Consider the following 26,415-nt stretch of genomic DNA (forward strand, 5'->3'; position numbering starts at 1 on the left):
TCACTGCTGACACTAAAAGTAAACCACTTGTTTATATGTTACTGAACCCTTAATATACAGTATCAGTTTATATGTCTGTGAGCCAAGGCATTCATTCTCAAGCATACCTCAACTGCAGATTCTTAGCATATATTTTAATTTCCATACTATATTTTTTACTTAAATCAAACAGTCTATGATTTTTGCTTTAGATTACATCATTTTCTTTCCTTTTTTTCTTTTTTTTGCCACAAAGGATATATGGGAGTCTACTGGTAAGGGATTACTACCCACAGTGGAAATAAAGCACACGAGGATGAACTGTACTCACGAGGCAAGTTCAAAGAGCTACACGTGTTTAACTAGTCATTGTGCTACTATTATTTAACTTATTATTAAATAAAGAACTTTCCCATAACTTGATTACAAAAGACTTTCACTGGGTGGACTTTACTACTGAGCTAAAGGCTCTGGTAAAAATGTGGTTATCTGTGCAGGCACTTTGCAGCGAATTTTCTGAATTAAAAAATGTTGAATATTAGGTGCCTGAAATATGGTGATTCACAAAACTACATTCTTTTCTATAATAAATCAAGGAATTATAAATGAGCATAAGAAAATTTATTGAAAGCTGAAATAAAAGGGGAAAATGAGGAAAATTTTCCTTTGGCCTACAAAACGGAACAGAATTCATTTCCAGAAAAATTCAAAAAGATAGTTTCTCATCTAAATTCTTAGGTGAACAATCTCATGAAACAGTATTTGAACATTAGTTTATTTAAGTATAGTAAACACATCAGAGCTGTTCAAAGAGGAAGTCTATCCCAGTGCCACACTTTGTCCTTGAGTAGTCACTGCTTGCTGTCAGTTCCTAGCAACAGTGAGGCAATCAAGTTTAGCCAAGCACTATAATAGATAACTCTGTAATCCAGTTGCTCTTAGACATCTCTAGACATTTGAGAGGGGCCTAGTGAAACTACTGTCTTTTAAAAGATTCCTCTAAAAGGACAGGACAGAGAAGGCAATGGCACCCCACTCCAGTACTCTTGCCTGGAAAATCCCATGGACAGAGGAGCCTGGTAGGCTGCAGTCCATGGGTCACAAAGAGTCGGACACGACTGAGCGACTTCACTTTCACTTTTCACTTGCATGCATTGGAGAAGGAAATGGCAACCCACTCCAGTGTTCTTGCCTGGAGAATCCCAGGGACGGGGGAGCCTGGTGGGCTGCCGTCTGTGGGGTCACACAGAGTCGGACACGACTGAAGCGACTTAGCAAAAGGACAGGAAACAAGAACAGAATGGTAAAAACACACTATGTTTCATTCAGTAATTGAAAACCATGTAGAAGAGAAATTTTAAATACTATAAGCAGTGACTTAGAATGTAATAAACAAAAGTTAGTTATAGGAAAGGAACCAGAGTGAAAAAAAAAAAAGTGATCCCCAGGTGACCCAGAGCCAAAGATGAACTTGAAGAGGCACAAGGTGATACCAGGGTTCTGCTGAGCATAGATAAATTCTACAGTGAGACTGAACTTCAACCAAACCAAACTCTTAAGGGAAATGATTAGTTTTATAAATAAAGAGAAAATGCTCTGGAAGACAGACTGTACTTAAAACAAACTCCCTGAAGTTCTGTACCCGTACTGCTTTCCATCTCAAAAGATGGAAAAGGCAACAGAAATTTGTTGCGTGATACTACTTAATAGCTCAGAAACCATCAAGCTTTAACAGACATTTTCTAGCAAAAGTGAACAGCTTAAGAGTAAGCCATCAACCTCTTAGTCTATCTAACAGTCCTGGCTCAAGGCTATGACCATAGGACAGTGGATTTTCTTGGCATGTTTAAACCAAGACTGTGCAGCTCATCTAATGCTAGACTTGTAACAATCTATGCGGAAGTTTTTCTTTGTCCATGAACATGAGTAATATTAAAATGAAGCGGGAAGCTTCTATTCAATACTCATGAAGCGTAATCTTTTGGCTTAAAAACAATAACACATGATGAGAGAACACATTATTAAGAGAAACTGTAAATTAACCACTCCGAAAAAAAAAAGAGGGAGCATAGAGGAAAATATATGTTCTTTATCATTAAGAAGTTATCTGCTGAAAGGCTTTCATTGGGATACCTAAGTACTTCAGGGCTTCCCTGGTGGCTCAGCTGGTAAAGAATTTGCCTGCAATGTGGGAGACCTGGGTTTGATCCCTGGGTTGGGAAGATCCCCTGGAGAAGGGAAAGGTTACCCACTCCAGTATTCTGGCCTGGAGAATTCCATGAACTGTATAGTCCATGGGGTTGCAAAGAGTCAGACATGAGTGAACGACTTTCACTTCACTTCAAGGACTTCAGAAGATCATTTCAGGTTCTATAATTCTAGAAAAATTCCCCTATCCTTTCCTTCTTAATTAAAATTTCTCATAATTCTGAAAAAAAATCCTGCTTTTTCTTGAATAAAAAATCCCACAATTTTTAAAATAGAAATAAAGGAAAGAAGGGCAAAAAACAGGAGGGAAGGAATGGAGGAAAGAAGATAGGGAAAGGGGGATAAGGAGACAGGGATAAACCTGATAAAACATTCAATGAAAGCCACAATAATAAATGAGCCTGATTTATTGCTGACTGTATATGGAACTAGACAATTTTATCATTAAATTTGAAGCATCTGTTAGTTTGAGATTATACCAGTACTTCTCTACTGATTATTTATGAAGACTGTGTATAAAGCAGTGGGTGTTGAATTGTATCAAATACCCTTCTGAGGATTTTCAAACAAGATTTCTCCTTGAGCACGTGAGGATATAGACCAGAGATCAACAAAGATTTTCGGTAACAGGCCAGACAGCAAATATTTTCAGGTTTAGGGCAATAGGGTCTTTGTAGTAACTACTCAATTCTGCCATTGTGGTGCAAAAGCAATCTTGAACCATAGTATATGGATGGGCGTGGCTGTGAGGAATAAAGACTCAGACATAGCGAACAGACTTGTGGACACAGAGGAGCAAGGAGAGAGTGGGACGAATTGTGAAAACAGCACTGAAACATATGAATTATCATGTAAAACAGACAGTTAGTAGGCAGTTGCCGTATAACCCTGAGAGCCCAGTCTAGCACACTGTGATAACATAAAGGGGCAGGGTGGGGTAGGGAGTGGGAGGGACGTTCAAGAGTGAGAGGACATATGTATATTTCTGGCTGATTATTATTGCAGGGTAGAAACCAACACAACATTGTAAAGGAACTGTCCTTCAATTTTTTTTTTTTAAACAAGTACAGACAGTAGGGCAGATTTGGCCATTAAGCCAGATTTAGGCAGCAAACCCAGCAGGCAGTAGTTTATGTCACTGCTAACATGCATGTCCGACTCTTTGTGACCCCATGGATTGTAGCCCACCAGGCTCCTCTGTCCATGGGCTTCTCCAGGCAAGAATACTGGAGTGGGCTGCCATGCCCTCCTCCAGGGGATCTTCCCCACCCAGGGCTCAAACCTGCATCTCTTTTGTCTCCTGCATTGGCAGGTGGGTTCTTTACCACTAGTGTCTTCTGGGAAGCCCAACTGCTCACACAGATTATGCTAATCTATATTTCTGTTTATCAAACTCTGCTTGCATTTCCCGAAATAACTCTTCTTAGTCATGGTCTAGTAAGTTTAGTAAAATGCAGTAACAACTTTCTCTAATACTTTATTTAGAACTTCTGCATATATACTCAAAGTGAGATTGAACTTCTTCTAGGGGAGTGGTCAGGTACTACAGTTATGCTAATTGGAGAGTTTATTATTTTGCTCTGGAAAAAAGTTTCATACAACATGATAATTCTGTTTCTTAGAAGCTGAAGGTACTGAACCGGTTATGGGTAACAATTTTACAGCTAATCTTTGACTTGAAAAAAAAGTCTTTTATGGATAGAGTCTGTTTAGGTTTCCCACTTTCTCTGTAGTCCTATAAAATCATGCATTTCAATGAGATTATTAAATTTGTTAATAAGTTTAAACAGTTGTATTTGCCAGTATATGGTCAATGGGATATAATTTTCCAGGGATTGATTCAAGGGGCAATATATTAAAGAAAAGCTCTATGATTGATTAAGTGTGGGAAATATTATGCAAGATAAAGCTAACTAGGTCTCTGAACAAAAAGGACCAACTTCTCAAAACATTTAACATACCATGTGGAATGTCAGTATCAAAAGGTGAGATTATGAATTACATTATGAAATGCTTCCCTAATTAATGTGACTATAAAACCTTTGCTTTAGACACTGCATATAACATGTGATCTTTGAATACAATTTTGAAAATGTTAGATTATAAACAATTTATAAGATCTCCATGAATGTAATAAGGTTACCCCTGAGCAGTCCTTATTTTGTGTATATGTGTGTGTTTGTTTGATTTTTCATTTATTAATCTAGGGAGAAGTTTCCCCAATTTTCTTCTAGTTCACTTAATTCATTTCTTTTATTCCTCAAGGTCTGTTTTATATCTTTATTAGGGTGCTTTTATTACAATGTGTTCTTGCTTTCAAAGTCTGAATGTTTTGTTCTTTCCCCACTAATTCTATTTAATATTGAAGGCACTAAAACTATACATTTGGCTAATATTAGAAATTTCAACATATCACACAAGTTTTGATATCCATGTTATTGTTTTTTAAGCATCTTGTAGTTTTAATTTTAATACAAAAATTATTTAGTCATGTACACTTTAAAAAAAATTAAGTGACCTACATATAGAGAGTTGTTAAGTCAATTCCATTAAGCATGTTCATCAAATACTTTAAGTATTTATTTGTGTTCTGTTTCATCCATCTGTAAAAGAGAAAAGAATATTTAAAAACCTCTGATTGTAGGGACTTCCCTGGTGGTCCACAAGGCCAAAAACAAACAACAACAACAAAATCTCAGTATAACTATGTTTCTATCAACATCTCATATTTCTACTATTTTTCCTTTCTTTAGCTTAATATATTATATTTTTTTTCTTTTTAAAGTTCATTTCATGAAGCAACCTAGATGCCCATCAGCAGACGAATGGATAAGGAAGCTGTGGTACATATACACCATGGAATATTACTCAGCCATTAAAAAGAATTCATTTGAATCAGTTCTAATGAGATGGATGAAACTGGAGCCCATTATACAGAGTGAAGTAAGCCAGAAAGATAAAGACCAATACAGTATACTAACACATATACATGGATTTTAGAAAGATGGCAATGATAACCCTATATGCAAAACAGAGAAAGAGACACACATGTACAGAACAGACTTTTGGACTCTGTGGGAGAAGGCGAGGGTGGGATGTTTCGAGAGAACAGCATCGAAACATGTATATTATCTAGGGTGAAACAGATCACCAGCCCAGGCTGGATGCATGAGACAAGTGCTCGGGCCTGGTGCACTGGGAAGACCCAGAGGAATCTGGTGGAGAGGGAGGTGGGAGGGGGGATCGGGATGGGGAATACTTGTAAATCCATGGCTGATTCATGTCAATGTATGACAAAAACCACTACCATATTGTAAAGTAATTAGCCTCCAACTAATAAAAATAAATGGAAAAAAATTAATAAAGTTCATTTCATGTATAATGTTCATGACAATTTATTTCTATACAACATAAAAGTACTCTATCCCAGGTATTTGATTCAATTTGGTCTGATAATATGATACCTCTGACTTCTGTGAATGTTTTCTACATTTTGTTGTTGCTGGTTAGTCTTTTGAGACCCCAGGGACTGTAGTCTGCCAGGCTCCTCTGTCCATGGGATTTCCCAGGAAAAAATACTGGAATGGGTTGCCATTTCCTTCTCCAGGGGATCTTTCCAACCCAGGGATCAAACTCGTGTCTGCTGCATTGGCAGGCGGATTCTTAACCACTGAGCCACCTGGAGAGCCCTAACTATATTTACCCCTCCACAATTTTAACATTTTCATGTTATATGTCCAAAATTCTTAAGAAGTATAAAACTAGGTATATATTTTTTAATACAGAAAAAAAAAGGAAAGTTTTCCCATTTACAGTTAGTGTGATAACTGACAATCTTTTACTTCTTGTTTTTAGACTTTCTCTGTATTTTTATTTCACTCAGTTTTTCTGCCTATTCTGGAAGATACTGTATGACACTGACTTTTTAAATATTGAAAGTGAAAGTGAAAGTCGCTCAGTCCTGTCCAACTCTTTGCAACCCCATGGACTACACAGTCCGTGAAATTCTCCAGGCCAGAATACTGGAGTGGGTAGTCTTTCCCTTTTTAGGGGATCTTCCCAATCCAGAGATCAAACCAGGTCTCCGGCATTGCAGGCGAATTCTTTACCAGCTGAACCACAAGGGAAACCCAAGAATACCAGAGTGGGTAGCCTATTCCTTCTCCAGCAGATCTTCCCAACCCAGGTTTAAATACTGAAGATCTCCTAAAAAATAACCTACAATAATCAAGTATGCTATTTACTATAGGCATCCAGTCCTAGAGGAAGGCTCTCTACCATCCCGAATTTATGACTGATTAACTGTTATGGCCATGGCTGTTTGACACTCAGGCTACCATCCCCCTCCAAACCACCCACAAGGTTCTGTGTTAGGAGAAGATAGTGAAGTTTACCAGGATGAAGTTCTGTTACTTTTTGAAATGCTGTTGTTTCATGACATAGAATGGTATCTGTCCTCCACGACTTTCTATATCAAATTCACAATTTACCTCAGAGAAATTCTTCCAAGTTTTAGTATATGATTTTGCAGAGTTCTCATTAAATGTGTTTATTAAATAAATAAGAGGGAAGGAGAAGTAAGAGATAAAGGAAAGCTTAATATTTTTGATAATACCAAATTGGACTCTCCTGGTCTCACAGTGGATAAGAATCCACTTGCCAAGACAAGGGACAAGGGTTCGATCCCTGGTCCAGGAAGATTCCACATGCAACTAAGCCTGTGCCCTGCAGCTACTGAGCTCACACTCTAAAACCCATGAACTGCAACTACTAGCCCATGTGCTGCAACTACTGAAGCCATGCACCTATCAGCCATGCTCTACAACAAGAGAAGTCACTTCAATGAGAAGGCCGAACTGCACATCACAACGAAGAGTGGCCTCCATCCTCCTCACCTAGAGAAAGGCCATGAAAAGCAACAAAGACCCAGCAGAGCCAAACATTTTAAAAATAAAATTAACTACTTAATTCAAAAAATTGTGGTGATACCACATCAATTTACCTCTAAGTCCTGAACTTAACAAAAAAATAATAATAATTACTTCTCAATGTTAGAAATAGTTAAACATGAGAGAGAGGGGCTACCAAGTGACTTTCTCTTTTAAATAGAAAAGCTGCTAATGCATCTAATCTGACAAAAAATATATTAGGGAAAAAAAATTATCAACAGGGAGGAGAAGGAGGAAAAGACTGTGTTCAGAAGTCACCTCTAAGACAATACAGAGCATTACTACAGCAACTTAAGAATTTTTTGTCATTTTCTTTTCATTGAAAAACATCATGTTTATGACAATGCAAACTTCCTAGACATTAACGCCCTATGTTAGTCAAACAGTATGGTATCAGGGCACCTTAGGAAGGATTTAACTAGTCAAATTATCCCCTAAATTTGTATGTTTTCTTTTTCATCATTCTGGTAGCAGGCAGAAGATAGCAATTTACCAAGAAAAAAGAAACACACATACACAACCTCTGTTCCACATCACTTGTAAGCTAAATAACTGTGTGTTTCCTTGTCTGGACTTTGAATTCATGGCACTGGAGAACTGAAACACATCCTTATACTAGAATTAAAGCCAATCTATGGCTCAAAAAATTGACCGAGGGAAAGGCTGTCAGTGAAAAGTGAAGTAAAGTGAAGTCGCTCAGTCTTCGTGATCCCATGGACTGTAGCCTGCCAGGCTCCTCTGTCCATGGGGTTTTCCAGGCAAGAATACTGGAGTGGGTTGCCATTTCCTTCTCCAGGGGATCTTCTGGACTCAGGGGTCAAATCTGAATCTCCTGCACTGCAGGCAGACTCTACCATCTGTAAAAGCAAAACTAAAAAACAAAAGGATGTTAAGAGGGACAGTTTTAAGTGGTCAGGAGACGCATATGAACTTCAGGACTACTTCCAGCATGGCAGCCCAGTGAAAAGTCTCCAAGGCAGACTTGGTGAAAGCACTTCCAATTACTGTGTCTGTATGCCAGTATCTTACTTGCCGGATATATAGCCCCAGTGTGAGGATGTACCCCAGTAATGCCCTACGACAGGCTTACACTATAGGAAAGTAATTATCTATTTTGGTGGCTAAGGCCCATTGGGGGAAGCTGTGAACACTTTCTCTAGAAAAATTTGTAAGTATATCTATCACACAATTTCAGGGGGTTCACAGATTCCATAAAGCTCACACTGCAGTCCTCAAAGTGATTTAACATCAGATTTAAAACACTAGCTCTAGAGGTTAGTGAGGAAGCAATTCACAGGGCTACACTTTAGGGATGAAGAGTTTTCAGCTGGGGACATATAGGAATAAACACTTATGGCATTTTGAATCTTTACATTATCCCTTCCTTTTATTCAAATTCCAAGAGCATAAACCAAGCACAGAAAAATATGTACTGGATTTTGGTTAATTTATCAACATTTTAAGACAGGGGAAAAAGAGGGTATTATTTATATCTAGAACTTAGAAAACACATGAAGGGTGCAGCTGCAGTCTGGCAGAAGAATGAGGCAAGTTAATCTTTTGACTTTGTCTCTCTCACTTCTTTTAATAGAGAAATTAAAAAGAACCTGAAGACTGAAGCAGTGCCAGGTAAGCTCTAGAAGAAAAAAACCTGGGTACTTCCATTTAAGGCATGGTTCACTTGCTGGTTCTCTTGAGCAATCCCTCTTAACGAGTGGAAGATCTAGTATCTGAGCCTTATTTCCCCCTACCTCTTCATCACCAATCAATTCTTTTGGAAAGTATTATTTTAAAAAATTAACTCTTACATAAATAGACTATTTGTAGAATAAAAAGGGATTAAAATTAAAAAAAATAAATACACTCTTAATGCCAATGTATAAAGAGGAAATGTCATTTTTAGATTAATGAGATCTATTATTTTATGTAAAGTGGCCATTTGATATAATTGTATCTTATCTATTGTCAACTTAATATAAAATTTCTTTTCTATTAGAATTTTAAAATGGCTATAGTCTAACCCCAAATTGCTCTAAGGGTAGAAGGGGAGAGAGAGAGAGAGGGAGAGGGGGAGGGAGACAGAGAGAGAGGGAGTCTTAAATACCATCTCTCTTCTAGGCAGCAATTTCCCCAGATGAAGAGGTCACCACTGTTTAACAGTGCGCTGCCATGTTAATTTAGTATGACAAGATAAAGCAGTAATCTCAGCTCGTGGAGGCTGTAAACCGCCTGCTATCCGGGGACAAGCTCAAGTCGATTTGCACTGTATATCACTTCATACAATTGCCATGACAAAGCCCCCTGAGTTCTCACATGTAAATCTCTCTGCCCCTCTCCTCCTGTAGCCCCCTCTTTTCTCTTTCACTCCCTCCCAATTTTTTTTCTCCCTGCTTCATGTCCAGGTAGACCACATCTACTCAGCGCTAATCTCTGAAAACTTAATGCTCTGAACATGACAAGGGACACACAACACACACTCCTCTCACAACCACTCTGTCAAGTCCCCAGTTTAAGAGAAGACGTTCAGGGACTCAGATAATCCATTGATCCCACTTGCATCGGCTTTTATATTTCAATCTGTCGTGTTAAGTTGTCAAGGGGAGAGATTAAACTGATGTTTCATGATTCGAGATTTACTTTCCTAGGAATGATAGTTTTCAAAGCTTGTCTTACTAAGGTCTGCTTAAAGATTATCCCAAAGAAAGCTGATGTATCTTTACTGGTATAAATCTAGTAATAACACCATAAAGTGTTTTAGGTAAGGACATTTTGGAGATATTCAAGGTTATGAACATAAGAATGTAAAACTGAGTAAAATATGGAGTTTTTAAAAATGTCATCTGTGTAGTTCTCTCTGCATGAAGTCAAAACACCATATGTAAAAATGGGGGGAAACGCTTCTATCTGTGTAAAACAAAAATAATTATAGACTCAGTGAAGGGGACATAAGAGAAGAGGAAGAATTTATATGATAGGAAATTTAAAGATCACATGAAACACATTAGGAAAGTGACAAGTCAGTTTGATCCAATAAAGAAAGGGCAGAAATAATGTTCAACAGACAAGAATTAAGAGCTAGAGAAACACATACTACAGTTAGGTGTGTTGGTTTTAGATGTGTTGAAAGCAAGACAACAGGCCCCAAATGGAGTCACTTATGCTAAGCCTCATGTCACCAAACTGAGTTAACTTCATTACAGTTTAGGACTCTCCCAGAAATGGAATCTTGAACCAGTCAATCAGGAATCACTGTGAGGTAATCTGCCTGTTAGACCACTGTCATCCCCTAAAGCAAAGTGACCTTGTCACAACCAATCTGCTTTTTTGCTAGTATCACTTCCTTGTCCCACTGCCTTTGGCCTATGAAAGTTTTTCATTTTGTCCAGGTCTTCAGAGCTCCTTCTACCTGCTAGATAGGATGTCATCCAACTCATTAACCATTGAATAAAGGCAATGAGATCTTTAAAATCCACTCAGTTGAATTTTGTTTTTAACAGATGTCCAAATTCTGACAGGTTGAGCTGTTACAAAAATTCATTTGTATTGTGCCTCCTATCCATATCATACCCTTTTTATATCATCTCAAGCTACTCTTATAGACAAACAGAAATGAGAGAAGAAAGGACTAAATGATCAATAAATATAATACTAAAAAAATCTAAATCCCGCCACAGTGCCTCTAAAATCCCTGAAATCAAAGAGAAATTTTAAAATGTCCTGAAACTTAAAAATCAAAAGTGAACATAATAATAAAACTATAGTAATCAATTTCATTAACTGTGTCCTAAAAGAAAATCATCATGTATGTCCACAAAAGAAAACTGAAGCAAGTTGTTTTGTTTTGTCTTGATGGTGCTTCCCTCTGGTAAACTATTTGGAGAGAGATATATTATTATATGAAGCTACAGAAGAAATGTGTTGACTTCCATCACTCTTTGGAGAATAAATGGGCTGGAAGAATTAGAAGGAGGTTAAAAAGGCAGCTCACACTAACTGAATATTCATGATATGACAAACATTGTGCCAGGTAATTATTTCATTTAATCATTATATCCACTCTTATTAAGTATTCTTATTTCAACATGTAGATAAGGAAAGCTGCACTTAGAATGTCTTCTCTGAACAAAGATTTTGGAGACATTCATTCATTCATCCAACTATTTTGAGATACTTGCTGTGGGTCAGCCATGGCGTGACTCTAGGGTATATAAAACTGAATAAGACAGACCTTTTACCCATAGGAACCATTTGTCCTTTAAATAAGAGTTTGCATCTCATTTTCAAGATGAATTACATCCAAAGATACTGACAGAGCTAAGTGGTAAGACTATGGAACCACTTATAATGGGGAGGGGAATGTAGGTAATATTCCTCCAGGTTACTAAAAGGAAAGCATGATTATTGGGAGACTAAAAGAAGACAGTGTTTTGTTCTGGTAATTAACAGTAATTAGTAAACAGCATGAAAACTATTCAATAAATAGAGCATCTATTAAGTTCTTCCTAAGCAATAGGCATGGTTCAAGGCCAGTTATGAGAATTCTGTTATTTAATCCTTGTTTTAGTCACTCAGTCATGTCCAATTCCTTGTGACCCCATGGACTTCAGCCCGCCCGGCTCCTCTGTCCATGGGATTCTCCTGGCCAAGAATACTGGAGTGGGTTGCCATTACCTTCTCCAGGGGATCTTCCTCATCCAGAGATCAAGCCTGGGCCTCTTGCATTGCAGGCAGATCTTTACCATCTGAGCCACCAGGAAGCCCTATTTAATCCTTAAAACCTCTCTATATATTAGGAGGTTCTATTATCATCCCCAGCTTTAGGTGAGAAAACAAAGATGCATGAGATGCCACAAAACAAAGACAAGATCACACACATCACAAAATATGGGATTATGACTGGAACTCACACTGCTTAATGGGGAGTGTAGGTGCTTTACCACCTCATTCTTTATCTCATCATCTTATCAAAACATAGTTCTGACTTGGCTTATGTAGATTTCTATTGCAGTAGTGGTTGCAGTTGATAAATAGCCTTAAACAACATTAAGCAAAAATGTAAACTGCCAATGAACAATATCTGTGACAACTGAATCTGTTAAAAGTATTTGACTGAGGGACAGTATCTCAGATTGAATGAATGGTCTCCTTTACAAATTACCAAATAAATAAATAAGTAAAAGAAACCTTTTAATCACAAGAGCTTGAGATTTCTATTGGATTTCCCATTTCTAAAGTAGTTTTCCTTAACTTAGGGCTTTCTTGTAAATTTCTTAAATTTACAGGAACTGAAAGCAACTGACATTTAATACAATGTGCCATTTCTCTCTGAGATCAAAGAACTTAAACATTCCTTAGTCACTTTAGCTAATAACTAAGATTTACTAAGCTCCTGCTACATTCCAAGTACCAGAGTGCTTTATGTGAACTGACTTCTTTAAATGTTACGAACACCCTCAAAATAAGATGCTATTGTAATCATTCCCATTTTACAGATGATAAAACAAGGTACAGAGAATTTTGATAACTTGCCAAATGCCATACAGAGGTCAACAGCAGAACTTGGCATTTACTTGGTAATTCTGTCACTAGAGGCCTTGTCGAAACAATTATGCTGTGCCAACAGCCTTCTAGCCAGAGCACAAATTAATAATAATCTTTATATGAAAGGTTTAGCAAATAATCCTCTGAAGTTTCACATATTGCCCAATAGCCAATGTATAACTTCAAATTCACATTCTGAAATACTTAAACCTGTTGGTCTATTTAAATCCAGCTTAAAAAAGAAACTTAAAAATCAAGTTATCTCTGAGTTAAGGTATAATAATCAAGCAACAGCTGTTTCACCTGCATTTCCTACAAGTATTTCTAAAAGCTTCTAAAAGTATATATTCTGATAAACTATGAAAAAAATATTTTAAAGTTTGTATGAAAGGAAAAGCAGTGAGCACAGATACTAAGTTCTGATGTCACAAATCCAAATTATATCACTTATATATATTTGGCAAATCCCTTTCTCTAAGACAGCAATCTGCCTGTACAATGGGGAAAAAAAATCACAGTTGCTGAGCTCCTTGGTTTGACAAAATTGACTAAGATAACAAACATAGGGTGCTGGTACAAAGACAACAGTGAAACATTATACATTCCTGTTATTATTAATTACTGAATGCCATATTCTAAAGAGAGCCAACTGTTTGGAATCTTCCAGATCTGGGTTGCAAAGATCAGACTAAACATAGGCTGCAAAATATATTCACACAAGACTTTCAAAGTTGCTTCTTATACTCCACTGATAACCCTGGGGAAATCAGAATCTCAGATACACAAGAAGTGTGCTCTCTGAGTCTGAGTCCTGCGTCCCAAGTGTGCAAAGCGTGCCAGTCACCGCCACAAGGCCTGATGATGGGTTCTGGTAACAGCACAGCTAGGTCCAGTTTCCAAGATGTACACTTACATAGAGGGAAGGGTCTAGAAGTGGCAAGAGAGTTGGTTACAGAGCTTAGTACTTTATTAAGTGGAACACCGTTATTGTAACTTGTTTTCTGTTGGCTTTTTACATGGTACATATTTTATATTTGTACACAATACATATTCTGTGTTTGTACGTACTTTGTACAAAGCTACTTAATGGTAGCTTTGCAATTATATTACTTTTTCATATCTTACCTCCATTTATAAAAGTTTTATTAACCCTTAGAATGTTATTTTCTCGCCTAGGCACATGCACCAAAAGATGAACTGTTTTATCTGGAGTCAGGCTAGATTTTTAAGAGCTAAGAAGAGACACTGAAGTAAACACTGCTTCTCTATATAATGATAACACTGTTTGCTCTGCTGCCACAGACTCAGCCTTGACTAAATAAGACACAAAAATCCAGTCACTTGTGTTCATTTACTTTATCATGTGATGTCAGTGTCACAGAGCCGGCCAAGGCTGCTCTACTTACATTCACACCTCATCTACTCACATGGATCATTCCTAAAAACAGTGTATGGGAGAAACTTTGAAACCATTTTGCCTTTGTATAAAGAATATATGTAACCAAAGAGACTGATTACAATTGTCAACCTAAGTTAGCTTTACATTTATTTCTCATTTCAAATAAGAAAGAACTTTCTCCCCTTATCTAGCAGAATAGAGAAAAACATAAAATTTACTTTCTAGAACAATAAATGGGGGGAAATGGCACACAGTGGTCAAAAATGGTAGCAAACTGAACTGCTGCCATGAATTCAGTCTTAATGCTAGTATGAATTATGACATCTCAGAATTTACAGAGGAAATAGAGAATTTAAATATGTTTAATGCTTTTAAATTTATCTAATGCAGCATTAGTGTTCTAAGCATTTTGAATTCATATTGTCATTTCTCAAAGAATCATTTCTCTTGTAACTGCCCCACATCTTCTCTTTAGATTTTCTGTACTATATGATTTCTTTGTATTTTTAAGTTAATACCCCCAAATCAAGGTATTTGTTGAAACTTTTAAAAGAGAAGCTATGTGAGTCTAACTGTCAAACTATGTGAGAAAAGGGAATTGCCATGAAAGTTCAATACTACCTTATATTATTTTTATGACTTTACTTTCTTAAGATCCAAATTAAGTGCTAATGGTTGTGCTTTTTAAAGAGACTGCTTTCCCTTCTTAGGTACAGTAAGTCATTGTACCTAACTAACATAGCCAAGAGGAAACATGGTTTAAGTATTATTTGAAATATTTTGAGGTCCCGTTAGCAAGTTAGTTATTGAGTCTTATAGATTTCATTCTAATTCTTAAAAATTCAGGCACCAGCACTGCAGAATTCTAATTTATTTTGGATTATCTTAAGTAACTGTCCTTTGCAAGTATTAATATAAAATAAAAAATAATGACAAACTCATCACTATTATGACTTACATTAAGTTAATATAGTGATGCAAACATCAAAATTACTTTCTAATTATGTAAAATGGTCTCCATTCCGATTTCTCATTTTTAGCAGTCTCTATAAAAATTTCAAATTTTGAAAATAAATATGAAGACAAAAACAATTAAAGCAATGGTAAAGAATTGAATGAAAATAGTAACAGAAGTTGTCAAATAATTTAAAATGAAAGCTTGTCATAGGCACGCAAAGAGCTTAGACATCCACTAAAGCACTATGTCCCAGACACTTGGATTCACTGCTAAGTACAATTTCAAAAACTAGTTTGCAAATCAATATAAGGCTCTTTTGTTTGCCATGTTAGGATATTAAAAATAAAATGATCACTACTATCAACAGTGCATCATGAAAGAAACGTTAGAAGTACATAATCCCTGAATAAACTGAAGAAATATATAGTTTTGTTAAAATCTAACTACACAGTCTTTGTTAAAAAAAAAAAAATCACTGAAAACTTTATCATAGGACCAGTTGATCTCTATACAGTGACTAGCCAAACTGCAGGAAGGTTTGGCAATCCCCTAGGAGGCAGTATATGTAACTAAGAAGGAAGTATGTATCAGAGCACAATGGTGCTGATTCTCCCTTCCTGATAATGGCTCCTTTGAGATCCACAAGTAGATCCATTAAGAATGCTTTCTGACAGAAGTAAACTGAAAGAGAGAGGAAGAAGAGGAGCAAATGAAAAGGATCAAAGGAAGAAAATGAGCTAAAATTCATAACAAACATCTGAGAAAAAGAATAAAGGTTGGTTCCTAAACTTCTATTTTTAACTTCCAAAGACAAATCGTCCCATCATGCAGGTATGAGGATGAGAAATGGAGTATTTCCAGCCATATGAATAAACAAGGATGCCATAGCCACTAGTGATTCTTGCCTTCCAAATATAAATTTCTGAACCTAGAGGGCACCCAGGAAGGAGAACAATGCCTGCAATCTGGCAGCCACTAAGCTGCAGCCACTCCTGATGATGAGGACTAAAGAGCAGGGGTGGGGTCGGGGGGTTAAAAACACAGGAATCGGCCCCAGATAGCCGAGATGTATATGAAAGGGATGGTTTTAGTGAGCCCAGACTCTTAACATCTTCCCACACGTAGAAAAGCGCTAAACTCCTTAACTTGAGATATCTGCTCTTTAATTAACAATAATCTTCTGACGTTCAGACTACTTTCCCCTTGCTGCAAAACTTTTATAAATCTGACTCTTCCCCCTGCCTCACTGGAGCAGTTCTCTCAGGGTTACTTGAGATGCTATCTCTCAGGCTTGAAGTCCTAAAAATTTCTACCAAATAACTCTCAATGTTTAGATTGTGACTATTTTTTCAAATAGACAAGAATAGCGAATGCGATCAAGATGAACACCTATCCCTTCCACAAAAATCAGGAGCACCATTCAAGTCTGTCTCCAGCACTGCTTCCTAGTATCCATGCTGTTTCTAGCATCCTAGTCAAATATTCCATCATTCTTTCCACTTCATTTCCATTTTCATTCAAGGTGGTTATCAAGATTAAAGAAAGGAAACATCCAGAACACTAATGACTAAAGCAGTTGTTTTTATTCCTATTAAAATGAGGCATATATTTTACTGACGTCTCTACATTTTATCTTAAGACCTTTTACAGGGCACTTTGTCTTCAGTATGTTTTCTTAATTTCTTCTTTTTTTCTTAGTTATCTCTTCTGGGAATAAGATATTTAAGCAAAAACAAAATAATGCAAAATTAGAAAATAAAGACTTTGCATTAATAGTAATGATCCAATGTGCATATATTTTTAATATCCTGGCATCTAGTAATTTTCTTACAGGACAACTTCATATTAATATGTTTCTGATCCCCATAGATGAGTTATACTTCAACTGTGAATCTGCTTAGCACTTTTTAGCCTGTATCAGGGTTCTACTATTTTATATTACAATGTGGTGACTTTTGGGCTCATCTTACCCCCATACTATACAAAAAGCTACATGAGGGAAAAAAAAGACTAGTTCTTATTCATTTCTGAATCTCTGCTGATAGGTATCCATTGTATATATCTGAGTTGAATCTTTTCATAACAGCCCTATTAAATGTAAGCGATTAATTCCATTAGACCAAATCTTCTTAAGCAAGCACATTTTGCCCCATTATCATAGCATTAGAAGTTCTTACTCATTCCTCTGTCACTGCATAGCACTCTGAGAAGAAGCTCACAGTGGACCCTCATTAAGAGTCCTGAATTCCCGTGGCTGATTCATGTCGATGTATGGCAAAAACCACTACAATATTGTAGCTAGCCTCCAATTAAAATAAATAAATTAATTTTTAAAAAAAGAGTCCCGAACTATCTGGCAATACACATAGTGCTTTTTGCTACGTAACAATACATCCATTAATTTCTCAAAGCCAGGTTAACTTTAAACTCAACAGTAGTACTTCAAATACTGTGGACATCACATCAATCAAGTTTTTCTCCATCTCATATTAGATGCACTCACACCTGGATGGAAAGGAGTTGTGTGGTAACAGGACACAATCAGATCTATTGCCCAACTTAATAGATGAGTTTGAAAGATCCCAACTGATTGGTTTCCATATGTCCTCATTCCTTTTATGAAAGGGCTTCTCAGGTGGCACTACTGGTAAAAAAAAAAAAAAAAAAAAATCACCTCCCAACACAGGAGATGCAAGAGACACAGGATTGATCCCTATTTTGGAAAGATCCCCTGGTGACAGAAATGGCAACCCACTCCAGTATTCTTGCTTGGAAAATCCCATGGACAGAGGAGCCTGGCAGGCTAAGTCCATGCGATTGGGGAGTCGGACACAACTGAGTGCATACACACACACACATACATTCCTTCTAGCCTAAGGGTAATTTTCAGAAACAATGGAAATATAAATATTGAACCACTTACATTCAAATACAAGCCTAACATTTTATCTAAATAAATTCCTTTGTGTGGTATTTTCTGACAACATTTACAGAATAATGTTCAAAACAATGTAATTTCATTGTATGATAAACATCAATTTAGCATAAAAAACAAATACAAGCTTGTCATCATTTTCACCTTGTTTCAACTGAATTGGCCTTGTTTAGATAAGCAAACCTATCTCTTATGGAAGCAACAGTTATAGATAAAAGTGTGTGAAATCATGTGTGTGTGTGTGTGTGTGTGTGTGTGTAGATTTATACTGCCTACTCTCATAATTTTTAACTGCTACACTGCACATATGGCTTCTAGGCTTACTTTATCTGAATCTTTCTGAATTTATTCTCCATGCTATTAAACTAAGCACATTCCACATCATTCAAAAGTAATTACACTTTTGTCTAGAATGTAGGAGAATGCTCTTTCTAAACAATGAAATTCTCATTATTAGAACTGGCACAATAATTGTACTAGTGTTAACAACAGTATGCATTATACCATCACAATAACTTATGCTAAGTTTGATGCACAAAGGTAACCAGAAATTTAAAAGCTTATAAAAACCACCATATAAAAATAGGAATCTTTACCATACCATAATTAAGGTCCTATTCTGTGACTTATTTTTAAATAACACATGCAATTTTCTCTTTTCCTTCTCAAGTTTTCTGAACAGTACTTCACACATAAAATTGTCCTAGTCAAACATCGAAAATACATTACTAACAACTGTCAGATTGTAAGCAAAATTTATACAAAGGGTATTTCAAGACACAGCTATCATATAGCAATTAAAATTATATTGGGTAAATAAAAGATCCCAGGAGTTGACAGTGAGCCTGAGCAAGTAAAAGTCTCTTTCTGTCATGGGCACTGAATGAATCTTTTCAGTGTATAAATGTTAAATGTTGCATTTCATACACTGAAGCTTTGCTATAATTTCATGCTTGGTTCTCAGTTATATGTCCTACATCTATAGAAGATCAGCTTAAAAAAACACCTTTTTATCCTGCTGCTGGACTTTAGGAAGAAACTGATGCACACTGAATTTTACTTTATGATAACTAGTGTCTCTGCATGCTTAAATACATTAAGATACATCCAATTACTAAAACTAATCAACACATCATATACCCAAAGTTCTTTAACAATTCCAGGAAAATCTTATTAATATAAGCAATAAATGAGATAAGAGTACATTATAGCATCACACTTACAAATCCACTGGGTATTTATATGTTCAAACAATTATATGCAAATATAGCATGTATTTCATATGCAATTCAGTTATTTATTGAGAGAACAATTCAAATTACTTTTTTAAAACTATATTCTTAAGTAACTGTATACTTTAACAGTCAATCTTGGGAAGCAGCAGTGTATCCCCACTCTGCAGTCATAAAAAACTGTTCACTCAACTCAAGAGGAACTTAAGTCAAAAGAGAGTTTGGCTGAGGTAAGAGAAAACATTTTATAGGAGAAAAAAAGACAATTGGTTATTCAGTAACCACAGGTGGTCAAGACTTCCATTTCACATCCCTTTTGACACTAGAACAACCATCTAAGCAGCAGAAGTAGCATGTAGCCAGATAAAATGAATACCAACATGGCCACCACAGAGTACCCTGGCTGCCTCTCATGCTGCTACTTGATTTCTCTTCAGACTTACTCTGTTTCCCTCTTGTGCTCATAAATAATCATGTTGACTGACATAAGGATATGTTCTGGATAGTCCTTTGCATTATGAAATAAATCTATCTATATCAGAACTATCATTAAAAATGAGCCAGAAATTATAGTGTCTCTTGCTTGTGTCTGAAAATCTGAAGTCACAGCTTCCAAACTCATGTCAAAAAAAAAGGAAAAACAAAAACAGGCAGAGGGGGAAAGGAAGTTTGTCCTTCATAAACATAAAGCCCAGAACTGCCTTTTCACTCATGTCATAAACAGACTTGCCAACCTTGTCTTTTACCTTTTTGAAGATTATGTGGGGATTCTTGACAAGATTATAAGAGTTTCAGAGAAGGACCAAGAGAATCAGTCTTTTTCATATTTATAATTATGTATCTCAATCTTATATGAATTAGAAATCTGACAGTATTTTCTACCTATGTGATATTATTATAATTATATATAATATTATTACAGTATAATATTACTCTGAACAGTAAGTAAAACTCTCCAAGAATAGGACTTGTAGTATTTATACCAGTTATAAATGTATGGGGAGTTAGTCTTAGTTAGCCACTTGGCTTATTTCTCCAAAATATCAAGGCAAAAACGCACAACTTCGGAAGGGAAGAATTCCATCTTTATCTGACCCATTTCAAACCTTAACACTTGCATACCCTGAATATGAACATAGGACCCTAATTCCCCAAATTCAATATATGGCAGCAGTCATGAGGTGTACAGAATTTGTATCTCAGGAAATATTTTCCAACATACATTTTATACTGAAAGCATTTCTCTATAACTTCAAGGTGGCATTAAAGGGATTACTCAGAAGTTTTACTTTGTCTCTAAACTATGTAGGCAATACAAAATGTAGACCTCTCAACATCTCTCTTTTTTATTAAAGAATGGAGTATAAATGTCACATATAAACCAGCAATGAAATCTGGTAACCTGTTTTTTTTGTTTCCTTAAATTCAACTCTATGATACAAAGATAATGAGACATTCCCTCTATTTTCAAAGATACTGAATAGGAAAAAAATAATGTATGTTACTATTGAAATAAAAGGACTTAGATGAATATGACAATGGCCTAGTATTCAGAAAAAAATAAAGAATTTTGTGTTGAATAAGAATTCTATGAATGTATTTAACCATTTTGATAACAGAGTAAAATACATCTTAATCAGCTTAACAGCTGAATATATCATGGCTATTATAGCATACTTTCTGTACTACATTAGTATATTCTACTTTAGTTCTAAAATTTTTAGAAAATCAGCATATTCACCATGAATAATGTCTTAACATCTTTGCTCAAAACATATTTCCTATTTAATCATCCATATAAAATTTGCCATTTAATCAGTACTCATAAATCAAGTATCAATTATACTCAATTGAGTATCAATTATACTGGGTATCAGAAATACAAATACATATAACATGTGTGTATATATGTGTAACTGTGCCTTCAAGGAGAAGTACAGTGCATAGAAAGGCAGACATGTAGATACATAAATTATAACACAGACCATGAGAAAAGACATAAACATATAGCATAGATAAAGAACCATTCTGTCTTGGGAAATCAGGGAAAGCATCTAAAAGAAGCAATTTTGAACTCAGTCTTGTGGGAGAAACACAATTTACTAGGAAAGTAAAATAAGAAGAGTTTTCCAGGTAGAAAGAATAAGTTTGTGTCATTAGAGGTCACCTGGTATGTTTATGAACATGCATGAAAACCTTCACAAGACTGAAGCACTGGGTCTTGGGCAGGATGTGGTCAAAGAGGAGACAAAAGGCATATTTTGGAGCCAGTCTATATAGAGCTTTATGAGAAGAGAGTTGTAGACTAAATCTTGTAGGCAACAAGGACATACATTAGTTTCCAAAGTGGGATAAATAATCCAACTCTTTTCTCAGGGAAACAAGTCTAGTGGAAGTTGAGAGGAAGATGGGAAAGAGAAGAGGCTGGAAATTTGAGATCGTATAAAAGAAATCAAGACATTTTTGAGGCAGGAACAAATTTAGAAACCGAGTAGATATATACAGTAAAAGAAACTATCAGTGTTGATGTTTCTAAAACTAAGTTAAATCATTTCAATGTACACTGGATTAATGTCAAGTACAGCAGATCTTTAAATTTGGGGGCTTCAGATCTACTTGAGAATCTGATAAAAACCATAACCCTACTCACATGTGTGCACACACAGAATTCTCCATTTATCTTCAGGAGAACCACAGACCCTAGTGAAGAATTTCTCCCCTGGGTAAAGTTGCTTGAGGAAAGGAGTCATGCCTTATGAAAATTATTTCCATAGTGCACAACGAAAACTTGGTACAAAGAAGGTAGTTCATAGGTTTTATTTAGTTACACTGTATTCTTCATTACAAACTGGATTTCATTTTCATTAACACCCTGCATATTGACTGGAGCACTTTCACAGCACCATTTTTCAGGATTTGAAATAGCTCAACTGGAATTCCATCACCTCCACTAGCTTCGTTCGCAGTGATGCTTTCTAAGGCCCACTTGACTTCACATTCCAGGATGTCTGGCTCTAGGTGAGTGAACACACCATTGTGATTATCTGGATTGTGAAGATCTTTTTTGTACAGTTCTTCTGTGTATTCTTGCCACCTCTTCTTAATATCTTCTGCTTCTGTTAGGTCCATATCATTTCTGTCCTTTATTGAACCATCTTTGCATGAAATGTTTCCTTGGTATCTCCAATTTTCTTAAAGAGATCTCTAGTCTTTCCCATTCTATTGTTTTCCTCTGTTTCTTTGCATTGATCGCTGAGGAAGGCTTTCTTATCTCTCCTTGCTATTCTTTGGAACTCTGCTTTCAAATGGGGATATCTTTCCTTTTCTCCTTTGCTTTTTGCTTTTCTTCTTTTCACAGCTCTTTGTAAGGCCTACTCAGGTCAGTTTTCATTCCAATCACAAAGAAAGGCAATGCTAAAGAATGTTCAAACTACTACACAATTGCACTCATCTCACACGCTAGTCAAGTGCTCAAAATTCTCCAAGCCAGGCTTCAGTAATACGTGAACCATGAACTTCCAGCTGTTCAAGCTGGTTTTAGAAAAGTCAGAGGAACCAGAGATCAAATTGCCAATATCCGCTGGATCATCGAAAAAGCAAGAGAGTTCCAGAAAAACATCTATTTTTGCTTTATTAACTATGCCAAAGCCTTTGATTGTGTGGATCACAGTAAACTGTGGAAAATTCTGAAAGAGATGGGAATACCAGACCACCTGACCTGCCTCTTGAGAAACCTATATGCAGGTCAGGAAGCAACAGTTGGAACTGGACATGGAACAACAGACTGGTTTCAAATAGGAAAAGGAGTACGCCAAGGCTGTATATTGTCACCCTGCTTGTTTAACTTATATGCAGAGTACTTCATGAGAAACGCTGGGCTGGAAGAAGCACAAGCTAGAATCAAGATTGCCTGGAGAAATATCAGTAACCTCAGATATGCAGATGACACCACCCTTCTGGCAGAAAGTGAAGAGGAACGAAAGAGCCTCTTGATGAAAGTGAAAGAGAAGAGTGAAAAAGTTGGCTTAAAGCTCAACATTCAGAAAACTAAGATCATGGCATCCGGTCCCATCACTTCATGGGAAATAGATGGGGAAACAGTGGAAATAGTGTCAGACTTTATTTTGGGGGGCTCCAAAATCACTGCAGATGGTGATTGCAGCCATGAAATTAAAAGACACTTACTCCTTGGAAGGAAAGTTATGACCAACCTAGACAGCATATTGAAAAGCAGAGACATTACTTTGCCAACAAAGGTCCGTCAAGTCAAGGCTATGGTTTTTCCAGTGGTCGTGTATGGATGTGAGAGTTGGACTATAAAGAAAGCTGAGCACTGAAAAATTGATGCTTTTGAACTGTGGTGTTGGAGAAGACTCTTGAGAGTCCCTTGGACTGCAAGGAGATCCAACCAGTCCATCCTAAAGGAGATCAGTCCTGGGTGTTCATTGGAAGGACTGATGCTGAAGCTGAAACTCCAGTACTTTGACCACCTCATGCGAAGAGCTGACTCATTGGAAAAGACCCTGATGCTGGGAGGGATTGGGGGCAGGAGGAGAAGGGGATGACAGAGGATGGGTGGATGGATGGATGGCTGGATGGCATCAACAACTCCATGGACATGAATTTGAGTAAACTCCGGGAGTTGGTGATGGACAGGGAGGCCTGGCGTGCTGCGATTCATGGGGTCGCAAAGAGTCGGACACAACTGAGCGACTGAACTGAACATCCTGCATTGTAGCATCCACTTGTGCCAACTACAGTATGTATTAAGAATTTAACATACTTTTCTCATATTCATCCTTGAATGTACTTAAGATAGTTTCCCCTTTCTTCTAGCAATAATTATTTATATTTACTCCTTTAAATTTGTGTGTTTATGTTTATAGCAGTATTACAGGAAAACCAAACCAAGAAGTACCCCCCACATGAAATTCTCTGAAAGAAGGCAATGGTCAACATATTGAGAGGGGGAAAAGCATGAGCACTGATGCAACATCAAATGGGGAGTCTGACCTCTCTACCCTGTTGAGTTGCTTACTATCATTTTCCCCCTTTCCTTTTCTAGTTTTAACCTTTGTGAAGGAGGCCAAGAAGTTATATCATTGCACATTACTAACATGAACTCATAGTAGAGGGGAAAGAAGGAGGAATTATGGATAGTATGATTTAACTTGACAAATAAGAGATTATCAGAATACTAAATGTGTGTGCATAATTGTGAAGAGCTTATAAAATTTAAAAGCACGAAATCCAAACATCTGGGTAAACTCTGGTTCTCCCACTTACTAGCTGTGATCTGGAGCAAACTACTTAGACCCACTGTGCCTCAGTTTCCTCCTCACCTATAAAATGGGATTAATGATAACACCTCATTGAATTACTGTGATGGTTAAATGAATTTAATATATGTCATGTGCTTGAAACAACACACCTGTAAGAGTACTATACAAGAGTTAGCTAAAACATTCTTCTTGGTAAGAAAATTTTGGCACACAGTCAAAAATACTCAGAGAAATTCTGCCTTTGAGGATTCAAGTTTGAATGGAAGTATTTAAATCTAATGTGAATTATCAAAGAACAGTGTTTATTTCACGGATATTAGAAGAGAATCTGATTCTTCTTGTTGGTTTAATTCTATATCCAGTAATTCAATGACATAAACAAGTGGGTGTATTTCAGTACCAAACACATGTATGATGTGTAATCATTTCCTAGAGAAGTCCCACCACCCCGCAGAAAATAAATAAATAAATAAAATAAAGATTTAACAGAATCAGAGCCTTTTTTTTAAAGATATGAGAATGTATGAAGAAATATTTTTGTTGATGTGACCTGGTTCAAATTAACAGCACGGGCATCCTTGAAGTAGAAGAGGGGCCACGAATATTGTGATACCCACCCAAGAAGTCATGTTGAAAAGGCAAGGGTGGCTTGACTGGCAGCTAAGGGCCAGGCTACCTTGCCAGCCTGCTGTTTCTGTGCATTTAATTTCCTAAGAAGAACCTAAAGGCCTTATTTATTTGTGTGTGGGTCTTCTGTTTAAGCTTCAGCCAAAGATACTATGCTGTCTTCTCCCTCTCATCCGTGAAACCATGGCTTCCTAATTTTCTGCGGTGATCCAGACCCCAGGAGCAGGGGCCAAATAAATTATCCAGAGCTGCAAATTCTAGAATAGGATGTACAAGGGAATTACTGAATTATCAAAGCAACAGAGTGAATGGGACTGAGTTAGGAATTAGTGCAATTACATCAGAAATGTATTGTCTCTATGAAACATGCACTTCTGTAATATTCCAAATACTATAAGAAATATTGGAACCCAATCTGAGGGAAGCAAAAATTGAAAGAAAAAAAAAAAAACACCCTGATTTATCATGGTGGAATTACTCAAAAAATTCTATAGCTCTATCTGGAAAAATTATTAGAATTTTATTACTCTTTATTAGAAATATAAAGATACCTAACTTTCTTGAGGACTAATTTTAAACGTGTTCGTATTATTCTTAGATTATGTTTTTTCCACTAATTAAGTTGGGAGAGTCTCAAAAGCAGAATTCTTGAAAAACAAAAACCAAAGCAAACAAAAACAGTTTAAGTATACTCCCTGCTGGAATCAATGTACTTACAAAGAATTCTAAGATGTTAGGAGTGAATCTTGTGTGTGATTATTAAGTAGATGATAATTACAAAGCATAGGACTGAAGCCAAGCTACTAGAGGAGCAGATTGGTCACAAAGTGAGTGTGGGCACAATAGACCATGAGAAACCTACCATCGTATTGTGCTGAGAAGTGGGAGTCCTATGGCCACAAGTCTCTTGCGTCAGCAGAGAAACTGGCTGAAATTCCTCAGAGTGAGGCTTGTTGGGAAAACTCACATGCAAGGGAAGGTGAAAGGCTGGGAGCCCGTCACTCTCCTCTTCTTCCACTTTCTGTCTGCTTGTCACCATGGCTACCTCTCCATCTGCTTCCCCATACGGAGAGGCTGGTCGCTTGGAAGACATCCTGGAAGGAACAAAAGAGGAGAAAATAATGAAACCTCCACATAAATCCTTAATGCCGTCATTGTGTGGTTAGGGGCCATTGTAACAGAAATGCCTTTTTGTGCTGGCAGAGAGCAGGAAACCATCCAAATACCACTGCAAAGCACACACAATCAGAAACAATGGCCAAGCAGGTAGCAACAGAACAGTGCTTGTTTGTTGTGAGAATAATA

At 36.7% G+C, this 26,415-nt stretch overlaps 1 protein-coding gene across 4 annotated transcripts in view; it reads right to left on the reverse strand.

Annotated features, from left to right (window-relative positions):
• Nucleotides 1–26,415, reverse strand: part of SOX5 (SRY-box transcription factor 5) — a 1,090,517-nt gene that overhangs the window by 352,838 nt on the left and 711,264 nt on the right. For 3 of the 4 annotated variants that reach the window (XM_061125136.1, XM_061125135.1, XM_061125134.1), the window contains one exon: nucleotides 25,973–26,204. In XM_061125136.1, the coding sequence (XP_060981119.1) occupies nucleotides 25,973–26,203 (231 nt within the window). In that variant the 5' untranslated portion in view covers nucleotide 26,204. Of the gene's footprint in view, nucleotides 1–4,709; nucleotides 4,791–25,972; nucleotides 26,205–26,415 lie in introns of those variants that run through there. The other variant, XM_061125137.1, reaches the window with a different exon arrangement.

This window comes from Dama dama, chromosome 22, assembly GCF_033118175.1.
Source record: "Dama dama isolate Ldn47 chromosome 22, ASM3311817v1, whole genome shotgun sequence".
Lineage (NCBI taxonomy): Eukaryota > Metazoa > Chordata > Mammalia > Artiodactyla > Cervidae > Dama > Dama dama.